Source organism: Emydura macquarii, unplaced genomic scaffold (genome assembly GCF_026122565.2).
Source record: "Emydura macquarii macquarii isolate MOO-44397 ecotype Brisbane River unplaced genomic scaffold, CSIRO-AGI_Emac_v2 contig_480, whole genome shotgun sequence".
Lineage (NCBI taxonomy): Eukaryota > Metazoa > Chordata > Testudines > Chelidae > Emydura > Emydura macquarii.
Window position 1 is genome coordinate 5,987,104 of NW_027130617.1, and position 23,096 is coordinate 6,010,199.

The following is a 23,096-nucleotide window of genomic DNA, read 5'->3' on the forward strand; positions in this document are numbered from 1 at the left end:
AATCTGTTACCCAATGAATGGTAATCATCAGGGTCTTAGCATTTATAGTACTAGTCTGCTTGGTATTGGAGTGGTTGAAGAAGAAAAGATGCAGGGCCTTCCCTATCATGGGTCCACTATTCCTGAAATGCTCTCCCCTGGTTGGATGTTTCTGCACTTCTGTTGTATGCCACCAAGTGAGAATCTGTGTAGTTTTGTTTCCTTTCCATTTATATATCATACGAAGGTGGTATTTTTGTATGACAGGTGAATTGTGGTCTTATTTGGCCACTTTATTGTGTATTTTTCTTTATAATTCCTGTGTGTGTGCTATAAGCAAACACACATGGGTTTGTTCAGAACATGATGGGGTAAAACATCAAAAATCCTAAAAACCAAGTGGTGCTATAAATCAGTAGAGGAATAATACATGCAGTGTGAAGAAGTCCGACCAGGAATCCTCAAAACTCCAAAAGCTTAGAAAGTCAGTGAAAAACATGACACAGCAATTCATCTTCCACAAAAATGCAATGATGGTTTTGTTCCATCAGGAAACATTTTAATACACACAATAAAAACCTGCATTAGCGGTTTTAAATTAAAATGAAAATTAAAAGCTAAACTATTGTTCCATCTTTAATCCTACTGTTTTGCAGCACATCTTATCTGACATATAGCTAAGTAACATCATACTTAGTATTATTCTGGAATCTTGTGCATTACCTAGATACAAATAAGAAAGCAGCATCAGCTATAACTTAATTTCCTAGCCTATTTTGATTGATTGTCTTACTTCTGTTAGTTTCTAGCTTTTAGTCCTTAATGCTGGGGTTCAAAAATGGTTTTAATAGCGGAAGACTTTTACCTCAGAAGAAAAATCTAGGCACAGGTGAATAAAATAGCTGAGAAAGGACAGAGAATTGAATAACTGACTCAAGAATGGTAGCAGGTGCTCTCAGCCAGTCAGCTGGTTTTTTGAATATTCTGAGAGTGCGAGAACCCAAAAGAAAAGGGTGAGCTGCCATAATGAGATCAGAGTTGCCTTGGCTTAGATAAAGGAGGACATGCTGTTTTTCCACATACTGGTAATGAGAGATCAGAGGAGAGAGTGGAGAATTGGTTACTTTAATTTGCATGTGATCATGAAAACCAGATGACTAATTACTGGTTTAAATTTATTTAGGTAGTCTAGGAAGTTGAGTGAGACACAAAGCCTTTCAGAAAAAGGGATGATGTAGTCTAAGATATATAATTGTCCTATTTTTAAAACACTCTTAATTTTTTGTCTCCCCATCAGAGACCTAAATGCCTCGGTAATGTTCTCTCACCTAGAATGATGTAATCTTCCAATAATTCATGTTTTGTCATTCAATGTTTAGGACTAGAGGTTGTACACAGCCAAATACGGTGTTTACTTTTTAAATGCAAAAACTGTAATTTTCTAAATAATGTCTAGTTGGCTGTGAATAGAGTTTTTTCATAGTTCCTGTAAATAGGAAGCAATGAAGGGAAATATTTAAATTAATATAGGTAGAAACATATATATAGCTTTTGCATTGTAACAAAACATTGATTGCTTATGATTATTTTTAGCCTGTGAAATAGCAATAATTTGTGTGATTTCAGTGCAATGGCCTAATAGCTTTAAATATAGTTATAGTCAAAAAAGCAATTTTGAAAATGTCACCTTCCTACACAACAGATATGCTTGCTGCCTGTATTCAAAGTCACATAGACTCATTTTTCTGACTAAAATGTGTTTTTACTACTCATATTCCTGTTAGCCCTGCACAGCAGTCACAAACACAAAGGTGAGTGCTGAATTCTCTTCTTGCTTACACATCATCAGATGAATTATCTGAGTTCCAGTTGCAGAAAGAGGCCAGAAGAGACCATTAGATCAATTGATCTGACCTGTATATCCCTGTAACCCCTGTATCGAGCCCAATAACTTATGTTTGACAAAAGCATATCTTCCAAAGGTATCAAGTCTTGATTCAAAGATATCAAAAGATGGAGAATCCACCAATTCCTTTGATAGTTTGTGCCATTGGTTAATCACCCCCACTATTAAAAATTTGTCCATACTTCTAATTTGAATTTATCTGCCTTCAGCCTCCAGCCACTGCTTTTTGTTATGCTTTATTACTCCACTAAATTAAAGTATCCTTTAATACACAGTATTTTTGCCCTGTGAAACAAGTTCTTATGTGCTGTAAACAGATTGAGCTGGCTAAGGCTCTCTCTGTAATGTAAGGAATTTTCTCCAGCATTAAGATCCCTTTTATGGTTCTTTTCTAGACCTTCTCCAATTTTTTAACATCCTTTATAAAATGTGGTTACTAGAACTGTATGCATTATTCCAGTATCAGTCTCACCAATGTCATATAGAGGTAAAATTATCTCCTTACTTCTACTCAGTACTCCCCTCTTTATACAGCCAAGGATTGCATTAACTCTTTTTTGCTGGAAGCTAATGGAAGCTACTGTACTGGAAGCTAATGTTCAGTTGCTTGTCCATTATGATCCCTAAATCCTTGTCGGAGTCACTGCTTTCCATGATCCATTGCCCACTTCTTTGTTCCTATGTGTATAGTTCTGCATTTGGCTGTATTAAAACACTTTTTTTTTTTTAATGGACACAGTTTACCAAGCAATCCATCTTACTTGGTGTCACTACCCTATTTTAATCATCCACAGCCATTCCAGCAATTTTAGTGTCGTCTGCAAATTTTATCAGCAGTGATTTTATAGTTGCTTCCAGATGATGGATGCAAATGTATATGCAAATGATGGATGCAAATATATAGGTAAAATTGGCTAGAATCAAAGAATAATTTCATTGAAAAACTGGGGTGTTGTTTTTTTTTAATTGAATATATGAGTAGTAGCTGTTAATCTGAGGGTTGTTTTTTTTTTTTTTGAGAATTTCTCCATTATTAATTTTTACATAATAAATACCTCTAAAATAAAATTGCGGTTACAATATTTTGTTAGCGCTCAGGTATTTTGATGCAGGTTTTTCTGATATTAGAAGAACATATTTTTCTTGGTTTTAGTGACTTACACGTATTGCCAGTTATCCATGTCTCCCTATTCCAGCACTGTTCCCGGTATGTCTTGGAACTTCCATGGTCGTCTTTGGCATGAGTTGGTCTCAGCAATTGACCTAAAATTAGGATAACTCCAAACCTGAAAAATCAGGACTTGATTCTAAACTACTGTGGGAGTTTAGCCATTGCCTTCAATAGGAGCAGGTTTGCGCCCTAATACAAGGACACTAAGTAATGGATGTGGCTCTTAAAAGTTACTTACGAGAATCCTGATCCTGTAGTCCGATCCATGGAGGAGGACTATCTGCACCTACACTAATCTGTGATTTGTCCTTTCTTCCAGGATTAGTTCCATGTCTTATTTTTCCTGCTGTGCATGGCACTGATCCAGCAAGGCTCGTAAGCACGTGCTTGACTTGAAGCACAATAGTAATTCCACTGAAGTCAGTTGGACTGTTTGCATCTTTAATGTTGTTCTTTCTTAGGTGCCTTGTTGGGTCAGGCCTTTTGTGAGGAACTAGCAGCTTGTCCACACAGTGCCGTAGTACACACCAGCGGGGTGTAAATTATAATGTGCACCAGCATGTCAGGCCCTAGTTGGCCCATGTGGACCCTGCTGGTGCACACTAAAAGTTCCCTAGTGTGCACTAATGTAGTGCCATTTGAAACAGAACTACTTAATGCATACTAGGGAACTTTTAGGGCTCATGAGCAGAGTCCACATGGGCCAGTTAATGTACAACACACTGGTGTGCATTGGAATGTACACCTCTGCTGATGTGCATGAAGGCCACTGTAGACAATATGTAGACAAGCCTTAGTATATTGTTTAGGCATAAAACATCAAGTTGGATATTGCATCAGACCACACCAGGATGCCATAAGAGGCTCCCGTGAGATGTTTTGGATATCCTTTTTTTAAATGTTCCCTTTTTACTCAGTTTACTTATTATTTATTCAATTTACTTTTACTGCCTCATTAGGAAAACAGTTCTATTACTGATTCTTTATATTCTAAATTTAAATTCTACAGGTCTTCAAAATAGACTTTTGAGTTTTATCAAAGCCAGATAACTCAAAGTGTGTGATTTACGGACTTTAAAAAATAAATAAATAGTATACACCAATGTATGTTCAATATGGCAGGTCATACTTATAGTGCACATGTACATTTGTACAAATGTAAATTTAAATACTGGAAAGAGAAACAATCCACAGGTGGTAAAACAAGGATTAGACTATGGGATCCAAAACATTAGGTAGATTATTTTTCAAGGCAGCAGGAAAAGAAGATTTAAAAACACCATTTGCTGCAGCTGTAATTGCAGATGGAAAAAAAGCTTTATTTTTGTATAAATACAAAGAAATAAAATATTAAGTAAATAAATCTAAACCAGGCCATTGAGTCTTACAGCAATTGTTGTAATTTTTAGCTACCATTGTAACTTAACTAAGTTATTAATTGGAAATTTACTGGGGATAATGGCAACAACCTTTAATCTGCAAAGAACTAAAAAAGCTTGTGAAATATCATGGCCAAATGATACCATATGCAAGAGGAAATTACCATTTTTTAAATACAGTTTAGTTCTTCACTGTACTTAGAAAATGATTTAGAACAGTGGGAGGAGGATCCTTTATTACTTTTAAGTAAAGATGATGAGGAGATAGACACGCAGAAAACAGCAGTGTACATCACAAAACAGAAACTCCTACCCATCTGTAACAAACATTTAAAAGACAAACCAAACATGTGATCGGTGTTTGAATCTCTCCGTACATGTGCTATGTACGTATTTTGTTCTTTTTGCTATGTTGCTATGGATTTTTATCTTTCACATCCTGATGTTCCATGCTGAGATAAAGCGCAGAGCTTCTAATATCAAGAACTGCAGCTTGAATCCCAGAATTGAAACATTACTTAAATTGTGATTCCAGAATCGTGAGTTACATCTTACTATTAAGGAATGAGGTGCTATTCTTAGTTTTGGAGTCAACGAATGACCCATTCCTAGTCTGAAGAACCTGAAAGTGAAGCCATTGGTGTGTAGTGCTTTCTGGTCATCGTGCACCTATCAAAAACTAAAGAATCATTCATTATTAGGAAACTTCTGACTATATAGAATTAATTGTTAAGCTTTCAAGTTTATTGTGATGGAACTCGTTAGTCAGTTCTATTTTGCGTTTAGTTTTAAGAGATCACTGCAAAACTTTACCATTCCACAGGGACTACCTTTCAGTCAATAAAGTTCTTTTTTAATAAAATGGTCTTAAAATAGCTTTGATTGGGATATGACAAATAGAAATCTTAAGTGTTCACTTATAAAAAGAAATATACACCCTTCAACATCAATTACATACACTCATGGACAGCCTCGCACGCTTTCTTAACAGTGCTAATAATCTGACACTATTGGCAGTGGGGTAGATCAGGAAAAACAGGTTTTCCATTCCATTGAGGTCCTAAAGCCTGTAGTAACGTAATTTGCAATTTTAAAGATCTCTTTCTGTCTCTTCTTTCTTTTACAATGATCTGTTTTTATATATTTACTCTCAGATATAAAGACACAGTCCTTTGAATATGAGTATGTTTAGTATTAAAGCCTTGCCACTCCAGTGAAAGTTGTTAAAAAAATTATATAGAAAATGTGTTTTTACATAGGAAAGAAAGCAGTCAGATGTTGTCAGAAACATCCAAGATGTGCCAAATATCTTGGAGTTACATCTGTGAATATCGAACGCCATAATAAAAGCTCTGTTGTGGATGGTAATCTAGCCTATGGATGAATTAATGCTGTTTAGCCTTTTTTAAAAAGCCATCTTGAGTCAGCCTTTGGATAAGTCTCTGAGGTTCCTAGCTTCCTTGGAGTTCTCACTGGGGAAAGCTGGGGTCTTTTCCCAACGATTCTCTGTAATTCTATTGCACTGCTACTTTTTAAATATATTTTGATTCTAGTTTGTTTAATTATTTTTAAAATATATGTAAGACAACTCTGCTGGATCTTCAAAGTAAAATAATTCATCAAAACAATTTAATTAGAATTGGTAAACATTTACAGATCTTTCTTAATTACAAAGCTGCTGCTCTAACAGAACTATGATACAGATCACATCTGTGTTGGAAGAAATACAGAGAGAAATACAGTTAGACATTGTCAATCTGAATTTTACAATCCTTTTAATATTAAAAAGTCAGATTAGTTTTTAACTGATGCAGTTAATATAAGATTGAATAGTTGTTAAATATTATGGAGAACCAGATGCGCACATAAGCAAACCAGTTAAGTCATCATGCCTTCCTCTTAGCTTTACTAATTTTCTGTCTGCTGATCCAAGTTAACTGCTTGCAATAATTATTCACATTCATTTCTTTTTCTTCCTTTTGCTAACTATATGTGCTGCTTTCTTGCTTCCTTTCACATTAATTACCCATATCTTACATGTTTCCTGTGTTATCTGAATCAAAATCTGTAGAGCGCATTGTGTATTTTAATAGCATTTTCATTCTTATTGTTTTGAGAGTGGATGAAAGCAATTAATTACAATAACTGCAATCACATTTTTTATGTTGAGATTATGTTTTAGGGTATGGTATTGTCTGTGTGTATTTTGGATTTGGATTTCATAAGGTTTTTGTTAAAAAGGAAAAAGCTTCTAAAATTCTTTGGATTAGAAGTAATTGAATTACAATGTAATGAATTATATAAAGTAATTGGAACTGTTCTTGTTCTTTAAAGAATTTTGTATCTTAGTTACTCTAAAAAAATACTTGATACCTAAAAACATTTAAAAGTAATTCTGTTACGTAACAGTTCAGCATAAACTGAACAAGGAAAGCTAGCAAATATAAATCTACATATAGAAAAGATGCATCTATTTTATATAGCAAATGCATCAAAAATGGGCAAATGCAATATTATAGTCCAAAATACATCCAATTTTTTTCCTATGTACAGCAGACCGTGGAATTTTCCTGTTTTCCTCTCTGGCTTAATCTACTTTTTCTCATAAACATAAAATGTCTTGATTTGAAGGTATAGGTTGTGTGTGTTGTTTAAAGTGACTTCTCTTAAACTGAATTTTAATACCAGTTTCTGTTTCTCCTCTGCGCAGTCCCTTCAGTCTGAATATGTTCAGTACTAAAGCCTTGCTGCTTCGATGAAAGCTGTTCAACTCTTAAAATCCCTTTTCTTCATGGAGGAGTAATGTTGAGGGAAACAAATGATCACTGAGAGGAGAACTCTTCATTCCTAGATAAATTAAAACATTAAACTAAGACATCAAGGAGAGACTTTGAACAACCAGAGATTTCTGGTTAATGACTACTGCAAATGCACTGAAGTTAAATTTATGAAAAATGCAACAATTTTGTATACAGATGGAAGATTTTATGTTGAAACTGACTTGAGGATATTTCTAATGGATTTCAATTAATACATTTATAATCACATTTGTGTATACAGTGTTACAATATGTATGTATTAAGAAAAAGAATATTTTGGTAAACTATAAATATATAAGAATATATTTTGATTTAGATTTCTTCACTTTGCTACCAAAAATGTATTTTTAAATATGCTTTAGGGTTTATCTACAGTATATGAAAACATTTTATGAACAAAACCATTTTTGGTTTTATTTTATGGGTCCACTGTTACTGCTTCAAGCTCAGTTTAATTATTTTTGGCAACTAATTTTTAAGTCACTTATTGGAGTCTGAGTAATGGGAAGCTAGTTAGTTGTATCATCTGATAGAGCTTGGTATAGCATCAACTTTTCCCTTTAAGCTGTCAGCTGCTAACGTCCCATATCGTCATCCTAAAAGGAACTTAAAATAGCTACTTGTGGATTAAGGGAAACCGAACATTCCTAGTTGTATGTCCTCCCTCTGAAAGAAAAAGTAATATAGCTAATAATTCTGCTATATTACTAACATTTTTTCCTCTGAGAATTTATTTTAAAGGGATGTTTGACTCTTAGCTTTTTACTTTCAGCACTGCTAAATGTGTAGACCACTTGGTCTACTTTATAGTTACATTTGTGTGGTAGCAGTTTTAAAATCAAACATAAATCAGAAATAAACTTCTGCTGTGCTTTTAAACTGCATGAAAAGAAAGCCCACATTCAGAGGTGACGTAAGCAGTGCAATTCCACTGAATTGGGTGGAGTTGCACACCCACTTCTAACAATGTTCAACTTGGATGGTGAATTGATATCTTTTATAGACATTTTCTCTCAATTGTACTCTATTGTTAGTTAACCAAACATCCAGTCAGGCTATTAATTATTGTTACACCACAAACTAACTTCACCAGTGGTAAAGTACCTTGGACTTGTATATCTACTCAATTAATTAGGAATAAAATTTACTGAAAGCATTTCAAACTGTATTATCAGGTGACGTTTGTAGTACTTTACTAAAACAATTATTTCTCCTTATAAATATAAGGAGAAAGTGTCTTGGTGATATCATGTATATACATCTGCAAAAAAGAAAATGATCAGGGGGAAAAATGAACTAATTTGATTCTGAAATGAATGGTCAGCATAAATTGGAATGCAGAAATAAAATATGTAAAATTGTCAGCTACAAGTTTTTCCACTATTTATAGAAAGCTGAGGAAATATTTGGCTAAATGTTCAGTCCTCATAGTTAGTCTCTTGAGTAGAATAACCTGAATAAGAGTACAGGGAGGCACTGTGTGGAGAAAGGAGGGGGTAGCAAATGAAGGTATGATGATTTAGTGTTTTATGAAAAAAAATCATAAGTTTAAATCACATTTTGAAAGGAAATAGTCATGCTGAAAATCCAAATAGTTACATAAACCATGTTGAATGCAGCTATTTAAATCACTGAATAAAATTTATATGCAATAACATTGTGTATATGTGACATATACACACACCAAGTAGCATATGTTTGTGCGTGCATATATATACACACTCACAATATACTGTATATGAATGATTGATAGGTTAATTGTAAGGTAATTCTACCTCCTATAAAAAGTTGTTTGTATTTTGATATGACTAGTTTGCCCTCATAAATACATATTTTGTTCTATTTTGGAAGTGTAGACACATGGCTAATCAACAATAAAAAAAAATGCAATGCTTATGTAAGTCAACTGCCTCATTTGTTCTTTCATCTTTCTTACTCAGATTTTACTCTGGCTTTTGTCAATTATTGAACAAGAATATAGTTGAGTCTTAACTACATATTATTAAATTGCTTTTTTCAAAAGACTGTAATTCTACTGTTGAATATAATGCATTTTTAAGAGAGAATTTGAATTTCACAAAAAGAACTAGGTACAGAAAGCCATTCTCTTTAGAAAAAGTGACAGCCAGAGATGTCTTCATTTTGAGTGGCTTAGGCTGCATTGTGTTCAGTCAATAATGTAATAATACAGTGATTATAAAAAGAACAATACATAATGAAATTTGTCACATGGTTAAATAAATGGCCTCTATACATGGACAATTATTAAAAGTACTACTCCAGTTCCTTCATGCATACAGTCTAGTGGACTTAGCTCGTGTAAGTATTCTTCCCAATTGCAGGCTCTATGTCCACCAGAGCCTCAAAAATATTGCTTTTACTAGATCCTCAATTACAAAAAGGAAAAACATGTCCTTTGATGAAAGCTGATTTCTGATCACAGACAGATCTAAATACGGTTATGCTTTGATAATGATGCTTAGCACTTGTGTTTTTTAAAGCCCTACAAAAATAGAACTAAGCCGCACAATGCTCCTGTGACAGATAGTGTTTGGTGTATTATTACCCCATTTTAGAAATGGGGAAGTGCTGCAGAGGGGATGTTAGGTGCCTGAAGCCACACTTCAAAGCAATGGCAGGGCCAGGAACAACAACTGGAATTCAGAAGACTCCAGTACCATCTAGATATTTATATTGTTTTCAGTACTGTGGTAGCTGAGTGCCATGAAGAGGTTTGAGGTCTATTTCCCTGAATTGAACCAAATAACGGATGCCTCTTTTTGGACATCTACCAAATTACTACAGGCTCAAGCCAATTACTGAAAAACGTTAAATGCTGATCTAAGATCTGAAGTTGCAGCCTTGTCTTTGGGCCAGTCATTCACTGCCATTTTGATGTGTTGATTGATTCACTATGACATGGAAGGCAATAAACTCTATACAGTGTTTGAGTGGTGCAGTCCCTGTCTTATTCAAAAACAGATGATGATGAAGACACAGGCTGCATTTGATATGGGTGCCATGACTGATGTCCTCCGGAGCCAGTTGGTATAAAGCACAGTAAGGCTGCTATTCTCTAGAACCTGTCAGAACATGTTCTGAAGTCTTGTCGGAGGGTGATGCTGACCTTTTAAGAGGGAAAAGACTAGTACACATGTGACTCTTCAGATGACCTGCCCCCACCCCTCATTAGGCAACTAGCCCCTGTAGGGGAGTCCGAGCCAGAGAGAGAGGAAGAATTAAGAGTCGTCCAAGGGAAAGAGCTGCAGGAGAGCTGAAGTGAGGACAGTAACTCAGCTGCCAATGAGGAGCCTGGAGGAAAGAACTGACCAAAGCTGGGGACCACTGGTGCACAGAATACTGGGGCAGTAGCCCAAGGAAAAAGATAAGGAGCCAGCCTGGTTAGCAGAAGTTGAGCTTGGGAGCAAAAGGGTTGCTGGAGGAGTGTGGATCCCTCCGTGCAGACAGGACATGCAGGCGAGGAGGGCAACATGGCAAGAGAGAGAGGCCTCTGGGTACAGGGCTGCAGGAAGACTGATTCCACTCGAGGGAGAGCTTGAGAGTGGGGACTGGGGCAAAAGGAATTGGGATCAAAGTGCTGCTGTTAATTCTCAGGTGGTGAGGTGGCAGTGGTGTCTCTGCAGCGTGGAATGGAAAAACTCATATATATGTTGAGGTGGAAACTGGAGAATGGCTTTACTGCAAGGTTTTTGGAGAATGGCTGCACTGACGTATATAAATAAATTATGTCCTGAGATGGGGCTTTGTATTGGACACTGAGAGACTGTTCCTTTCCTGGGTGGAAGAAAGGGGGAAACAAGTAGACAGACTTCTTGTGCTGCAGGCTGCTGCCCCAGATTGGGCTGCCCTGTCACTATTATATAAAACAAGATCAGTTCTGTGGTTCATGGTGTAGCTGGGTAGTCTGCCCTTAAGCATCTGCAGAACCAGGTAGCCTGCAACCCCGCAGGCAGGTGTTGAGAATCAGTGGATCCAGCTAAGCAGCAGCTAATGAGTGGCTTTGATTCCCAGCTGGCAGATATAAGTGGGTGCCCTCACCCAGCTCTGTCAGAGGAGGGGGGCCAGGAGAGAGAAACAGTTTCCTGAGTAGCAGCAGAAGGCTGAAACAGGGCAGGGCTCCTTAGGCTAAGAGAGCACCTTGAGCTACGAGGGGGGGGAGGATCCTGCAGTTTCATTCCAAGACGGGACTCTTACCTTTCCATATTTTTTGGTGGCTGTGTGGCAGACGAGTACCAGGAGCCTGTGTAAAAAAGCTAAAACAGAGTTGAGCAAGGCTGACTGTTTTGTCCTCGAGCTGGTGGACTGCTCCCTTCCCCCTGACTATACACAGTCCTCACCTTTTCTGGTTGCCTAATAATTAGAAGGTTAGATGTGCTGTGTAGTTTGTCACCAAGCTCATTGCGCACACCAGTGGCCCCTTGCTTTCCTCCTTTCACATGCTCCCTGTGTGCCACCCTTCCATACCCCTCTATGGCAGAAACACCCTGCAACTCTCTCCACCCCCTTCCTCATGCCCAGGACACTGTGTGCTGCCATCTTTCCATTGCCCCATCTCCTATGCTAAGTAGTCTGTGTGCCCCCTCCTCCCATACAGGGTGTGACAGGTATTCCCACTGCATATCTTTGGGGACCAAGTGTGTGGTTGGTTTCAGGATGTAACTCCAGGGGAGGAGGGTTGCGGCACCTCTGGCAGCAGCGAAGAACTGAGGGTGGGAGTGTTTAAGGTGCATCCCTCAGCTTGTAAACATTTCCAGAGGGGCACCACCCCCTGGTGAGGCTCGCGTATACTGGTTCCAAGTGGATTTCCCGGAGACACACAGACAAAAGGGCCTTTAGATATTTTAAAAAAAAAAAAAAAAGGCTGGGTTGAAAATGATCCAGGCCTTCTTCCTAATCCAGCAAACACACAGGTCCTTCTATGCAAGGGGGCCTCTGTCATTGCAAAAGGATTGAGAAGATTTTGGCCTGCCAGGGCCCTTTACGACTGATGGGTGACCTCTTGAAAGTTTTTAGCATGTAGATAGGATTTTTTTTTTTAATGTTTTCTCTGTCATGGTTCTTCTTTAAGAATAAAGGTGCTTGCTTAGAGAGAGCTGGGTAGTAACCTGTGTATTGCCAGCAGCTGCTGGCAATATTCTCCTCAGAGGGAGAGAGCAAGCACAGGCGCTGCTGGCCTGTTAGGCAGAGTGGTTTGCTGGGGATGTTGCAGTACAGGCAGGCAGCTGGCAGCCTTCAAACTCTTGGTCAGAAGTGGGAGAGAGACAGTCTCCACCCAAGAAAGATGACAGCCAGGAGTTGGAAACTAAGGTGGGTACATTTGAGAAGGGCTGAGGAGGGGGAATGCTGGTGCAGTTACTCTGATATTGTGATACCAGGGTCCCTCATTCCCCCACCCCATACCAACAGCTCTATGATCCTCCATTCCCCCTTTCCTCCTCAGGCCGGGCACTCTGTGTGATCCCAAACTCCCCTACCAGGGATTCTGTGTCCCCAGTGAATCTCCCTTTCGTCCCCCGTAGCAGGGGCTCTCTATGTTCCTATTCTTATCCTCCAATCCCACCTGGGAAGGGTTCTATGTGCCCTCATTCCCTGTCCCACCCCATGACAGGAGCTCTGTGAAATCCCCTCCCCCCATACAAGGATCTCCCAATTTCCCCTCTACCAGGGGTTCTGTGAGACACCCCCCCCACACACACACATTCTCTCTTCCCTCTGTACCAAGGTCCCCCATTGTACCCTCCCATGCTGGGGCTGTGTGTGTCACCATTTCCTTCCAGCTCTTCCTCCCCCTCCCCACGCGCTCCTACTTTATTTGTCTGGGAATCGTTCAGGGTGTCAGCATGTTAAACACTATTGGGAGGATGAGCAGAGATGACCTGGGGTATTGTTATGCTGGAAGGTGTTAATGGGTGCCATTAGTCAGTTGTTTGATATACAGACAATTGCAGAGGTGCTTGGCAGAGCGACAGCTTCAATCAGATGGTAGAGGCTCCATGTTCTCTATCTGGGAAAAAACATGATGTAATCACATCATATGATGACACTTTCTATTCCTCTAGCATTATATTTAAATCAGCAAGTCTGGGTAACTTGCATCTGAGTTTTGAAAGAGCTGGCTAAGGTGCTCACTGAGCCATTAATGTTGATTTTAAGTAAGTCTTGGAATGGAAGTCTGGGGAAATGCAGACAGGCTGAAAACTAATGTGCCAATATTTTAAGAGGGTGAATAGGATGACATGACAATCGATCCTGACGTCGATCCTGGGCAAAATAATGGATCGGCTGATAGGGGAATTTATTAGTAAAGGAGAGTAATATAATTAATGTCAATCAACATGGGTTTATGCTAAATAGATCCTGTCAAACTAACTTGATATTGGGTTTTTTTATTAGATTATAAGTTTGGTTGATAAGTATATTACATCAACCTTTTGGATTTCTGTAAGGCATTTGACTTGACACTACATGACATTTTGATTAAGAAAGTAGAACAATGTAAAATGAATATGGTATATGTTAAATGGATTTAAAACTGGCTAACTGATAGGAATCAATGTAGAGAGAGGCTCATTATCCAGATGGTGTGTTTCTAATGGGGTACCACCGGGCTTGGTTCTTGGCCCTATGCTTTTTAACATTTTTACCAATGATCTGGAAGAAAACACACAATCTCACTGATAAAGTTTGCAGAGGGTATACCAATTGGTGGAGTGGTAAATAATGAATGGGACAAGTCACAGATGTAGAGTGACCTTGATAAACTGGGTGCAAGCAAAATATGTATTTTAACACAGGTTAAATGTATATATCTGGGAACAGACTATAGGCTATGCTTACAGGATGGAGGCCTCTATCATGGGAAGCAGTGACTCGGAAAAAGATTTGGGGGCTGCGGTGGTTAATCAGATGAAGACGAGCTGCCAGTGTGACATTGTGCCCAAAAGGGCTAATGGGATCCTATGGTGCATAAATAGGGGACTCTCAAGTAGGAGTATGAAGGGAAAAATATTAGATAATGAGGTCTTCAGTCTAGCAGAGAAAGGTATTACATGATCCAATATTGGAGCTAGACAAATTCAGATTGTTTTTTTTAACATTAACCCTCATTAACCCAGACTGGAAATTAGGCTAATTAACCACTGAAACGATTTATCAAGGGTTGTGGTGGATTCTCCATTGCTGGGAATTTTTAAAGGATGGAGTTTTTCTAAAAAATATGGTCTAGGAACTTTTTTGTGGGAAGTTCTGTGGCTTGTGCTATACAGGAGGTCAAACTAGATGATCATGAAGGGCTCTTCTGGCCTTGGTATCTATGAATGTGTCCCTCATTTTGCCCCTTTTGGTTTTCTGCTTTTCCTCAAACTCAGCAGGATTCTGGCCATTGATGTCTAGAGCATTCCCTGAAGTTTTGGAATTGATCAGGTGCAGAGTTCAAAAGTTATTGTATTACAGATAGATGGAGAAATGCCATCCAATTGAATGTATGGTCTCTCAAGCTCAGCCAATTACTCCATCAATATCCTGTTAGAGTTACAAGTAAATGTTGGTTGTTAAAATGGAAGTAACACATTAATTGATAGCTTGCTATGAAACTAAATATCTTCTGACTTTCTAAAATGTGGGTATTAAAGTATACACACTGGGGACATATTTCCTGTTACATTTAGAAAATACCCTTCAGTTACAGAGGACTGGAACGAAGATTTTCTCCTGTCTGTGGTGACCAGGGATGAATTTCAGATGCAGAATTTAATTATGATCACTTACAACCTCTAAATTTATAGAACGCTTAAATGAGGTTTCACCTTGATTGTATCATAGGTGCAATGGGAAGGAAAGCTAAGAGAGAAGCAGTAATTAAGGCGCTGATCCAGTAAATTGCTTAAATCTGTCCTTAAATTTAAGAACATGAGTAGTCCCACTGAAGTTACTGGGACTGCCCACGTGATTAAAATTAATCATATGCTTAATTACTTTGCTGGATCAGGGCCTAAATATAACAGTGGTTCACACTCGAAATGGAGTTCAGACCTGAAACATGCTTAATTGTCAAATCATCTGTCACAAAGGAGAGTGTTTCTGTCAGAGAAGATCTATTCTTCCTCAGTGCAATAAACCAATGTGTACATGTATACACACCCACACATTAATGTCCAGACTTTTGTGAGCTTAAATCACAATTGCCGACAAGCAGAGGGGCTACAAAGAAAATTACTTTGCTGAAGTGTGTTTGAGCTAAAATGAAATATTAATGTATTTCTACTCAACTGCTTATTTGTAAATTGAAATATGCTAAATAGACTAAAAATGTTGTTTGCTCTTTTTAAACAAAATCTGTGTGGCAGCTACTGTGACAAAACTAAATATATTTTGCACCTAGTAGTAACTAGTTTCTGATCAGAGAGACTAGCATACTTTTCAGGAATGTATCAACCTAACTGTAATTTGCTATAATTTGTGGTGATAGCTGTTACACTAGTCCTGCTTAATGTAATACTTTTACCCGTGAAATCAGAAATCTTGAATTGTAGAGTCATTAGCACGTAGGCTGCAATGAGCAGTTTTCCAGCAATTAAAATTTTGGCATCACATTTTCTGTAGTCTCAAATTAGAAACTTGTTTAATATCCTTGTTCATCTCTAAGGCTTGTGTCCAGAGAGCCCAGCTTTTCCAGGCAAAGTTTATCTAGTCTCTACAGATCAGTTGCCAGAGTGAAAATGAGACTGCGGTGTAACTGAGCTCTTTCTGCTTTGAAACATATAAAATGTGTGCAAAAGACCAGCAGTCTGCTGGAAGAGAAGTACTGAAAAGTCATCCCAGCACATGTATGATAGTTGGGTCTTACTAACATAAGAGACAATCACATAACACTAAGCAATGTGACACAGTATTTGGCTATACACTATGACAGAAAGGAAATGCACCTTCTATTGTGTTACTCCATCATTAACACTATAGAGAAGTTAAATTATGCACTGTGAGTGTTTAAAATACATGTTCTTTAATTTTACATTGACATAAAATAAAATTTTGACAGTAAACTGGGGAAAGCAACCAGAACTCGCTGGAGGTTGTATCAGCCCCTTCATCATTAGGTGGTGAGTGGCCATTATGATTCAGATTGCAGCGGTGGTGAAAAGTGTGTCCAGCTTTACTCCATGCATTTTTTGTCACCTTGAGGCTAGATTATGCTAACGTGACCTGTCTGGAGCTACACCTCAAGGATGTGGAGGCTCAAGTCAGTGGAATTTTTGCTTGGGATACATACCACTGCTGATTCTGCAAGCTGCACTGGCTATCTACAGGCTTTGTGGTGAAATCCAAAATGGTGGTTCTGAAGTCCTTTTGAAGTCCTCAATGGTTATTCAGTCCAGGGCCACCTTTTTCCATAATACCATCGCTGTGATTAGTGGAGGCGCTAGAGCTGGAAAACCCTTGCTATAGGGAAGGGTGCTGCCAGGGTGCTCTTTAGGAGGGCTCCTTCTCTACAGTCTACATAGGTTCTTATAATGCACTAACCATCATAGTAGCTGAACACCATCAAGTAATGTATTAAGCAATATGTCTAATATCTGCCACATCTGCTTTGGTCTCTTATCCTCTCACCAGGGGCAGAACTGTGTGCAGTGAAATGCTTTATTTTCATAGGGTTTTGTGTGAAGAGGCGGGGGGTTGTGTAAGTAAGGGCTGTTATGTGTTTATATTGGAGAAGGCACTTTTGAAGAACGCTCCTTGCTCTTGGGCTGGAAAGTGATGAGGTTTGAGATGGTCTTTGGCTCCTATGGGAGTTTGTTCCACAGTCTTGGGCCAGCCTCCAAGAAAGGTCTGTCTCCTGCAATGATGAAATGTTGTCTACAGCCGTTGCCCTGGAGCTTTAGGCAATCTTTTAAATACCCTGGGCCAGGCCATTGAGCACTTTGAAAATAAGAACTGAGGCCTTGAACTTGACTCGATATTCTATGGGAAGCCAGTGCAGGGAGAAGAGGACAAAATATCTGATGTGCTCACAGTGTCCCGTGTTGATGAGGAAATGTGCTGCAGTGTTTCGTACCAGTTGGAGTTTCTAAATGCAGAAGGCTTCATGCCCAGGTATGTCTCAATGCTGTAGTTCAGAGAGGAAGTGGCAAAGGTGTGAATAACAGAAATCAAATCGTCTCCTAGCCATCTGGAGATGGTAAAAAACATTAACCTTGGATGTTACTATGTGAGAGCTTAGCATCTGTGAGGAATCGAGGAGCAGTCCTAAACTATGGATTGAATTGACCAGTTGTAGGTGTGTGCCTTCAACCAAAGGAGATTGTACTGTGGCCGCAAACTCATCAAAATGCTTTCTACTGCCCACTTGGTCTGGTTCAGCTTCAACCAGCTGTTCTTCATCCATGAGCTGATCTCATTCAAGCATATGGCCATCTTGGTGGCATGGTTATATGTGGACAAGGATTCATAGACTCCAAGGCCAGAAGGAACCATTGTGATCATCTAGTCTGACCTCCTGTATAATACAGGACATAGAACTTCCCCAAGATAATTCCTAGAGCAGATCTTTTAGAAAAACATGCAGTCTTGACTTAAAAATTGCTATTGATGCACTGCGACGCTTTGTAGAATGTTCCAATAGTTACTATCTCTGTTAAAAATTTACACCTTATTTCCAGTCTAAATTTGTGTAGCTTCACCTGGATCCTGTTACACCCTTTTCTGCTAGATTGAAGACCCCTTTATTAAATATTTGTTCTTCTTTTAGATGCTTATAGACTGTACTCAAGTTAAACGGATTGAGCTCCTTGAGTCTATGCTATAAGGCATATTTTCTAATCCTTTAATTATTTTCCTGGCTCTTCTCTGAACCCTCTTCAATTTATCAACATACTTCCTGCATTCTGGACACCTTAACTGGACACAGTATTACAGTAGCGGTCGCACCAGTGCCAAAGATAGAACTAAAAAACCTCTCTATTCCTACTTAATGATTGCCCTATTTATGCATCCCAGGATCGCATTAGCTCTTTTGGCCATAGCGTCACAATGGAAGCTCGAGTGCAGCTGGTTATCCACCATCATCCCAAATGGATAAGTAGAAGTGAGTGCCATTTGCATATAGCTGGCACTTGAGTCCATGTCATCTGACCAGTGGCTGCTTGTAGATATTGAATAGGATCGGCAAAAGAGTTGATCCTTATGTGGCTTCACAAGTAAAAGAGTATTTTGTATTTGATTAGCAATGGAAGTGCTGTTTCTGATCATTATTCATTGGGTGCATCTCTCCAGGGAGGATTCAAACCATTTAAACACATTCTCCTAGACCCATGCCACCTCTCTCAGGTGGGACAGCCGTATCACATGGTTGATGGTGATGAATGTTGCAGATTGGTCCAGGAGTATGATAATGAATGTCTGCTCTTCATCCATTGATAGTAGGAAATCATTCATCAGTGTCACTAAAGAGGTTTAAGACCCATATCTTGGCATGAAGCCAGACTGTGCCCCATCTAGATTATTTGAGGCAGTTAGACAGGCTTATAGTAGCCTTTGGCTAGTTTCTCTAGGAGATTGCTTGGGAACAGGGTTTTGATACTGGGTGGTTGCTGGCTAGAACCTATCTATCCAGTGTGGGGTTCTTCTCTGTTGGCTCAGACTATTGAGTGTTTGATGGATAAAGGGAAGGTTCCTTTCCTGACTAAGACATTGGCTATTTTGGTCACGAGTGATACTGGTCACTTTTGATTCACTTTCACAAGAAAGTAACAGTATGGGTCAGATTCACACATCTTTGGTTGAGACTTTTAGGATGACCAGTACTTGCTGATGAGATAGGTACTGCACTCCAGAGATGCAGGCATGCTGATGTTGCTGGGTACCTCAAAACTGTAAGGTGTTCTCCTCCCCCGCCCCCCGCCCCAACTCATTCCACCCTTTAAGACATATTACAAATCAGTTGTATGGTCTCTACATGCTCTGTGGATTCCCCATGCCTGCAATACCCCCAGCTCTGGAGATGCAGCCAATCTTTATTCCCTTTGTGCCACTATGGGTAAAAGACTCAATCTCTAGTTATCCCCTTTTCATGCCCATGCCACTCCTGATAACCCTCAGATGGACCATGGAAAGGGTTTGTGTGGAACTAAAACCAGTTTGTGACGTTGAGTGTGGAACTCGCACCTGTTCATATCCAGTTCCTGCTCCTGAAAACCTCATCATGTGCCTTCAGTAGAATTATTATGGGAGTTAGGGCTGCAAGGTCAGGAGCTGTGTTTTTGAGATTAAATTGTTCACAGTGAAGAGGCGTGATAGATCCAGAGCAGAGGATGTGTAATAGATTTCCATGTACTCTACAGTTCTCATTTCCTTCCCCCCACCTCACAACTAAAATTATGTGCATTTGGAGGTTAGCTCCCTCAAAGGAAAAGTACTCTTTTGACAAGGCACCATACATAATAAATGGGAGGGTTTTAATTCCAAGAGCATGTTGCTACTAGAAACCGGCTCTAAAATTATACTTTACAAACATTTACTTTTAAAAGATGCACAGAATGCTTCTTAATCATGTGAATCAGAAGAAATCAGTTAAAGTGAATAGTTAGCATGGGAGTTTCTACCCCAGATGGACTGCATTTCAGAGGCAGGTGAATGAAGTCTATCAAAGCCTGTAAAGCTTATTGAGGATGAAAGGTGCTGTGTAAATACAAAGTGGTATTAGAGCTATGGAGATGGTGAGGTGGGGAGAAAAATCAGTCTGTGTAACTGCAGTATTTTCGGAGCAAGACGGGTTTTTTTTCCCTCTTGCTTTTGCAAGTAGGAAATCTGCTGAATAATTCATGAAGAGTGGAAGGGCTGAATTTTCCCGGAGTGATGTACAGTGTACGTACTGTAGTGCAGAAAAAACCTGCAAGGCTTCATATCAGCTGCTGCCGCTCTTGTCGCTATTGATTGCAGAGTGCTGCTTTTCTTGGTATTTTCACAGCTGGAGCACCCTTGCTGCTGCTGCCTGCCCTGAACCATCCCTGCTCAGTGCATGCTCTGAGCCATCCCTGCTAGCTGCTGCCCGGACTTGCTGATTGCCTACTCTGGACCACCCCTTGTGGGCTGCCTGCTTTGGACGCTGCTAGCTGCCGGCTCTGAAACATGCCTACTACCTGCTGTGGATCCTCCTAGCTGAATGCTCTGGCTTCTCTCTGCTGCATGGTCTGTGTCTCTGCTTCACGGTCTCCCGACCAGGTAAGGATGGGATTTGCCCAGAGGAGTCAAAACTGAGTTGCATTCAACAAGATGCCCAACTTTTCATCCTCTTCTCTCTGGAGTGCGGGCTCTTCTCTGCTGCTGCTGTGTGAAGAATCCTCGGGGACCAAAATCACTTTGTCTCTCATCTACTCGCTGTTGGCCATCCTGGGGAGCTTATCCAACGTGATGGTCATCTTCGTGGTCTTCTCCTTCAAGAAGCTGCAGACCACCAGCAACGCCTTCATCGTGAACGGCTGCGTGGCTGACCTGAGTGTCTGTGCCCTCTGGATGCCGCAGGAAGTGGTGCTGGGACTCTTGCCCCCGGGATCCTCTTCTGCTCATTCAGCAGGGTACCGGCTGCTACGGGATGGGCTCCTGGGCCTTGGCCTCACTGTGTCCCTGCTCTCCCACCTGCTGGTGGCCCTCAACCGGTATGTGCTGATTACCAAGGCACCCAGCACCTACCAGGCACTCTACCAGCAGAGGCGCACTGGCTGGATGATCGGACTTTCCTGGGGACTTGCCCTGCTCTTGTCGCTACTGCTGCCTGGACTCTGGACACGGTGGCTCTCCCAGCAGTCGTCCCAGCAGAAGATCAGCAGTGTCAGCAGCGTGTCACACTACGTTGCCCTGCTGGTAGCACTGGCCATCCTCAGCCAGACAGCGTTGCTGCTCCATTGCTACCTGGGCATCGTGAGACGGGTGCGGGTCAGCGTCAAGCGGGTCAGCGTCCTCAACTTTCACCTCCTGCACCAGCTGCCCTTCCCTGCTGCCCCGCAGCCTGTCCGCCGGGTTCATCGGCGCCTCAACAGCATCTCTGTGCTGCTGCTGTGCTGCGTCTTCCTCCTGGACACCCAGCCCCTGGTGTGGGTGAGCTTGCTGGGATTTTTCCTGCAGCCCGTGCCCCGGGCACTGCAGGTGACCAGCTGGCTGCTCTTCTGCTCACTGTCTGCATTCAACCCATTGCTCTACACCTGGAAGAATGAGGAATTCAGGCGCTCGGTGCGCTCAGTGCTGCCCAGAGGAGAGACCCCAGCTGTAACTGTGGTTGCAGCAGCAGCCGCTGCCGCCCTCCCCACGGTGTCACTGCCTTGCCAGGAGCAGCCACAGCTGGGTACCAATGTTGAGAGCCTGGGTAGCCTAGTGCTGCAGTGATCTGCTGAGGGAACGCATACGCTTCCAGTGGTAGCATCTGACACATTTGGGATGAGTATGGGAGTCGATGACTCACTAAACTGCAGAGCAGAATTCTCCACTCCCCATGGGAAAGACATTGAATGCTGCCTTTCAGACACAGCCAGGTTAAAATGTACATCAAACCAATTTCCTTCCCTGTGTAATTGACATAATCTGGGATTACACAAAATGGAAGCATTTTATACCTCTAAAGCCCCTGTCTCATGCTGTTGTTTCTCTTTTGCATTTCTCTGAGCTTGGACAGTGCCACTAAACTTGTTTACAGTCGATTTCGCTTCATTCTCTGGGTCTTTTACTTTAGCAGGATGCTTCCATGTTGGGGTTACAAACACAGTCTTGTAAAAACGTTGCCGGGGAGTCTCTTCTACAAGGTATGGGGCTGCTCAAACCCCCTCACCAGAGCATGGTGCTTGAATGCTGGTGCATCGTGGGTGTATTTAAATGAGGGCCTCGGGGTTCTAGACAGACACCCAGAACTTGGGATACTGATGCAAATTTGGGATGGCCCCCATGACCATCCCCACAAACCATCTCCCACACAACAGGCTTTCTCACCTGGGCACGGCTGCTTGGGCAGACACCCCCTGAAATCTGTTTGGAGAAGGGAATCAGAGTCACTCCTCCACTTGTATCTGAAGGAGAGGATGCGAGGCCTGCTACCTCTCCTCCAGTTTCTCCCGTTTCCCTGTGACCATCCCTGAAGGTCTGTGAGGCTTCTCCATCTTTCTCTCCGCACCCATCCCTTTGAGAGCTTCTCTCTCCCTTGCTATTGAAATCCTGCTTCTCTCCTCTTTTTTAATCCCCTTTCTTTTGTGAATTAAATGTTTTCTTTCACTCCTTCTCTGACCCCTCATTTTAATTCCTTTTTGTGCCTCCAATTTGCCCTTTCTCCCCCGTTTTGCTCCTTTCCTGCCCCCTCTTTTTTTACTGCAACAGTGCGGAGACTGAGAGTCCCTGGCCAGCACAGCCAGGGTATTGGAGGAAAGAAATGGGGATTTGGTGTTCTTCACACCTGCTGCATAGCCTGGAGCTTCTCACCCCTGCCTCAGCCTCTCCTGCTGGTGCCGTCAGTGCACAGAGGCAGACAAGCCCTCAGCCACAGGCTGCAGCCTGCCTTCTCTGCACAGCACTATCTAGTGGCAGGAACACTGCTACCATTTTTTTTAAATTGCCTGTCTGGTACAATGGCCAGAAGTCAGAGCCTGCAGGACTGGGTTTAGAAACAGAACAGCCCTGGCCAAATTGGGATAATTGATAAATAGGCTTGGGCTTATTATTCTTTTCTTAAAAAACAAAAGAAAAAAACCCAACGCTTTCCACTGAAATAAAACACCCATCCAAAGACCTCTCGGGGGGATCAGCTTTGCAAAAGTTTTTACAAAATGTAAAGAACTCGTGAGTCGTGC

The 23,096-nt window shown here is 40.8% G+C and overlaps 2 protein-coding genes across 2 annotated transcripts in view; both read left to right on the plus strand.

The window, feature by feature from the left end:
* Positions 1–8,895, plus strand: part of CDC14A (cell division cycle 14A) — a 102,100-nt gene extending 93,205 nt beyond the window's left edge. The window contains exon 16 of the mRNA XM_067538368.1: positions 7,146–8,895. Coding sequence (XP_067394469.1) covers positions 7,146–7,175 — 30 coding nt within the window. The 3' untranslated portion in view covers positions 7,176–8,895. The remainder of the gene's footprint in view (positions 1–7,145) is intronic.
* An 11,646-nt stretch (positions 8,896–20,541) lies between these two features.
* Positions 20,542–21,942, plus strand: GPR88 (G protein-coupled receptor 88). Its single transcript, XM_067538237.1, has one exon. It carries the CDS (start codon positions 20,542–20,544, stop codon positions 21,646–21,648), a length of 1,107 nt encoding a protein of 368 aa, XP_067394338.1. The 3' UTR covers positions 21,649–21,942.
* Positions 21,943–23,096: the final 1,154 nt, after the last annotated feature.

Bases quoted from the DNA above. Each gene is read 5' to 3' on its own strand.
- GPR88 (XM_067538237.1), top strand. From the start codon at position 20,542: ATGCCCAACTTTTCATCCTCTTCTCTCTGGAGTGCGGGCTCTTCTCTG.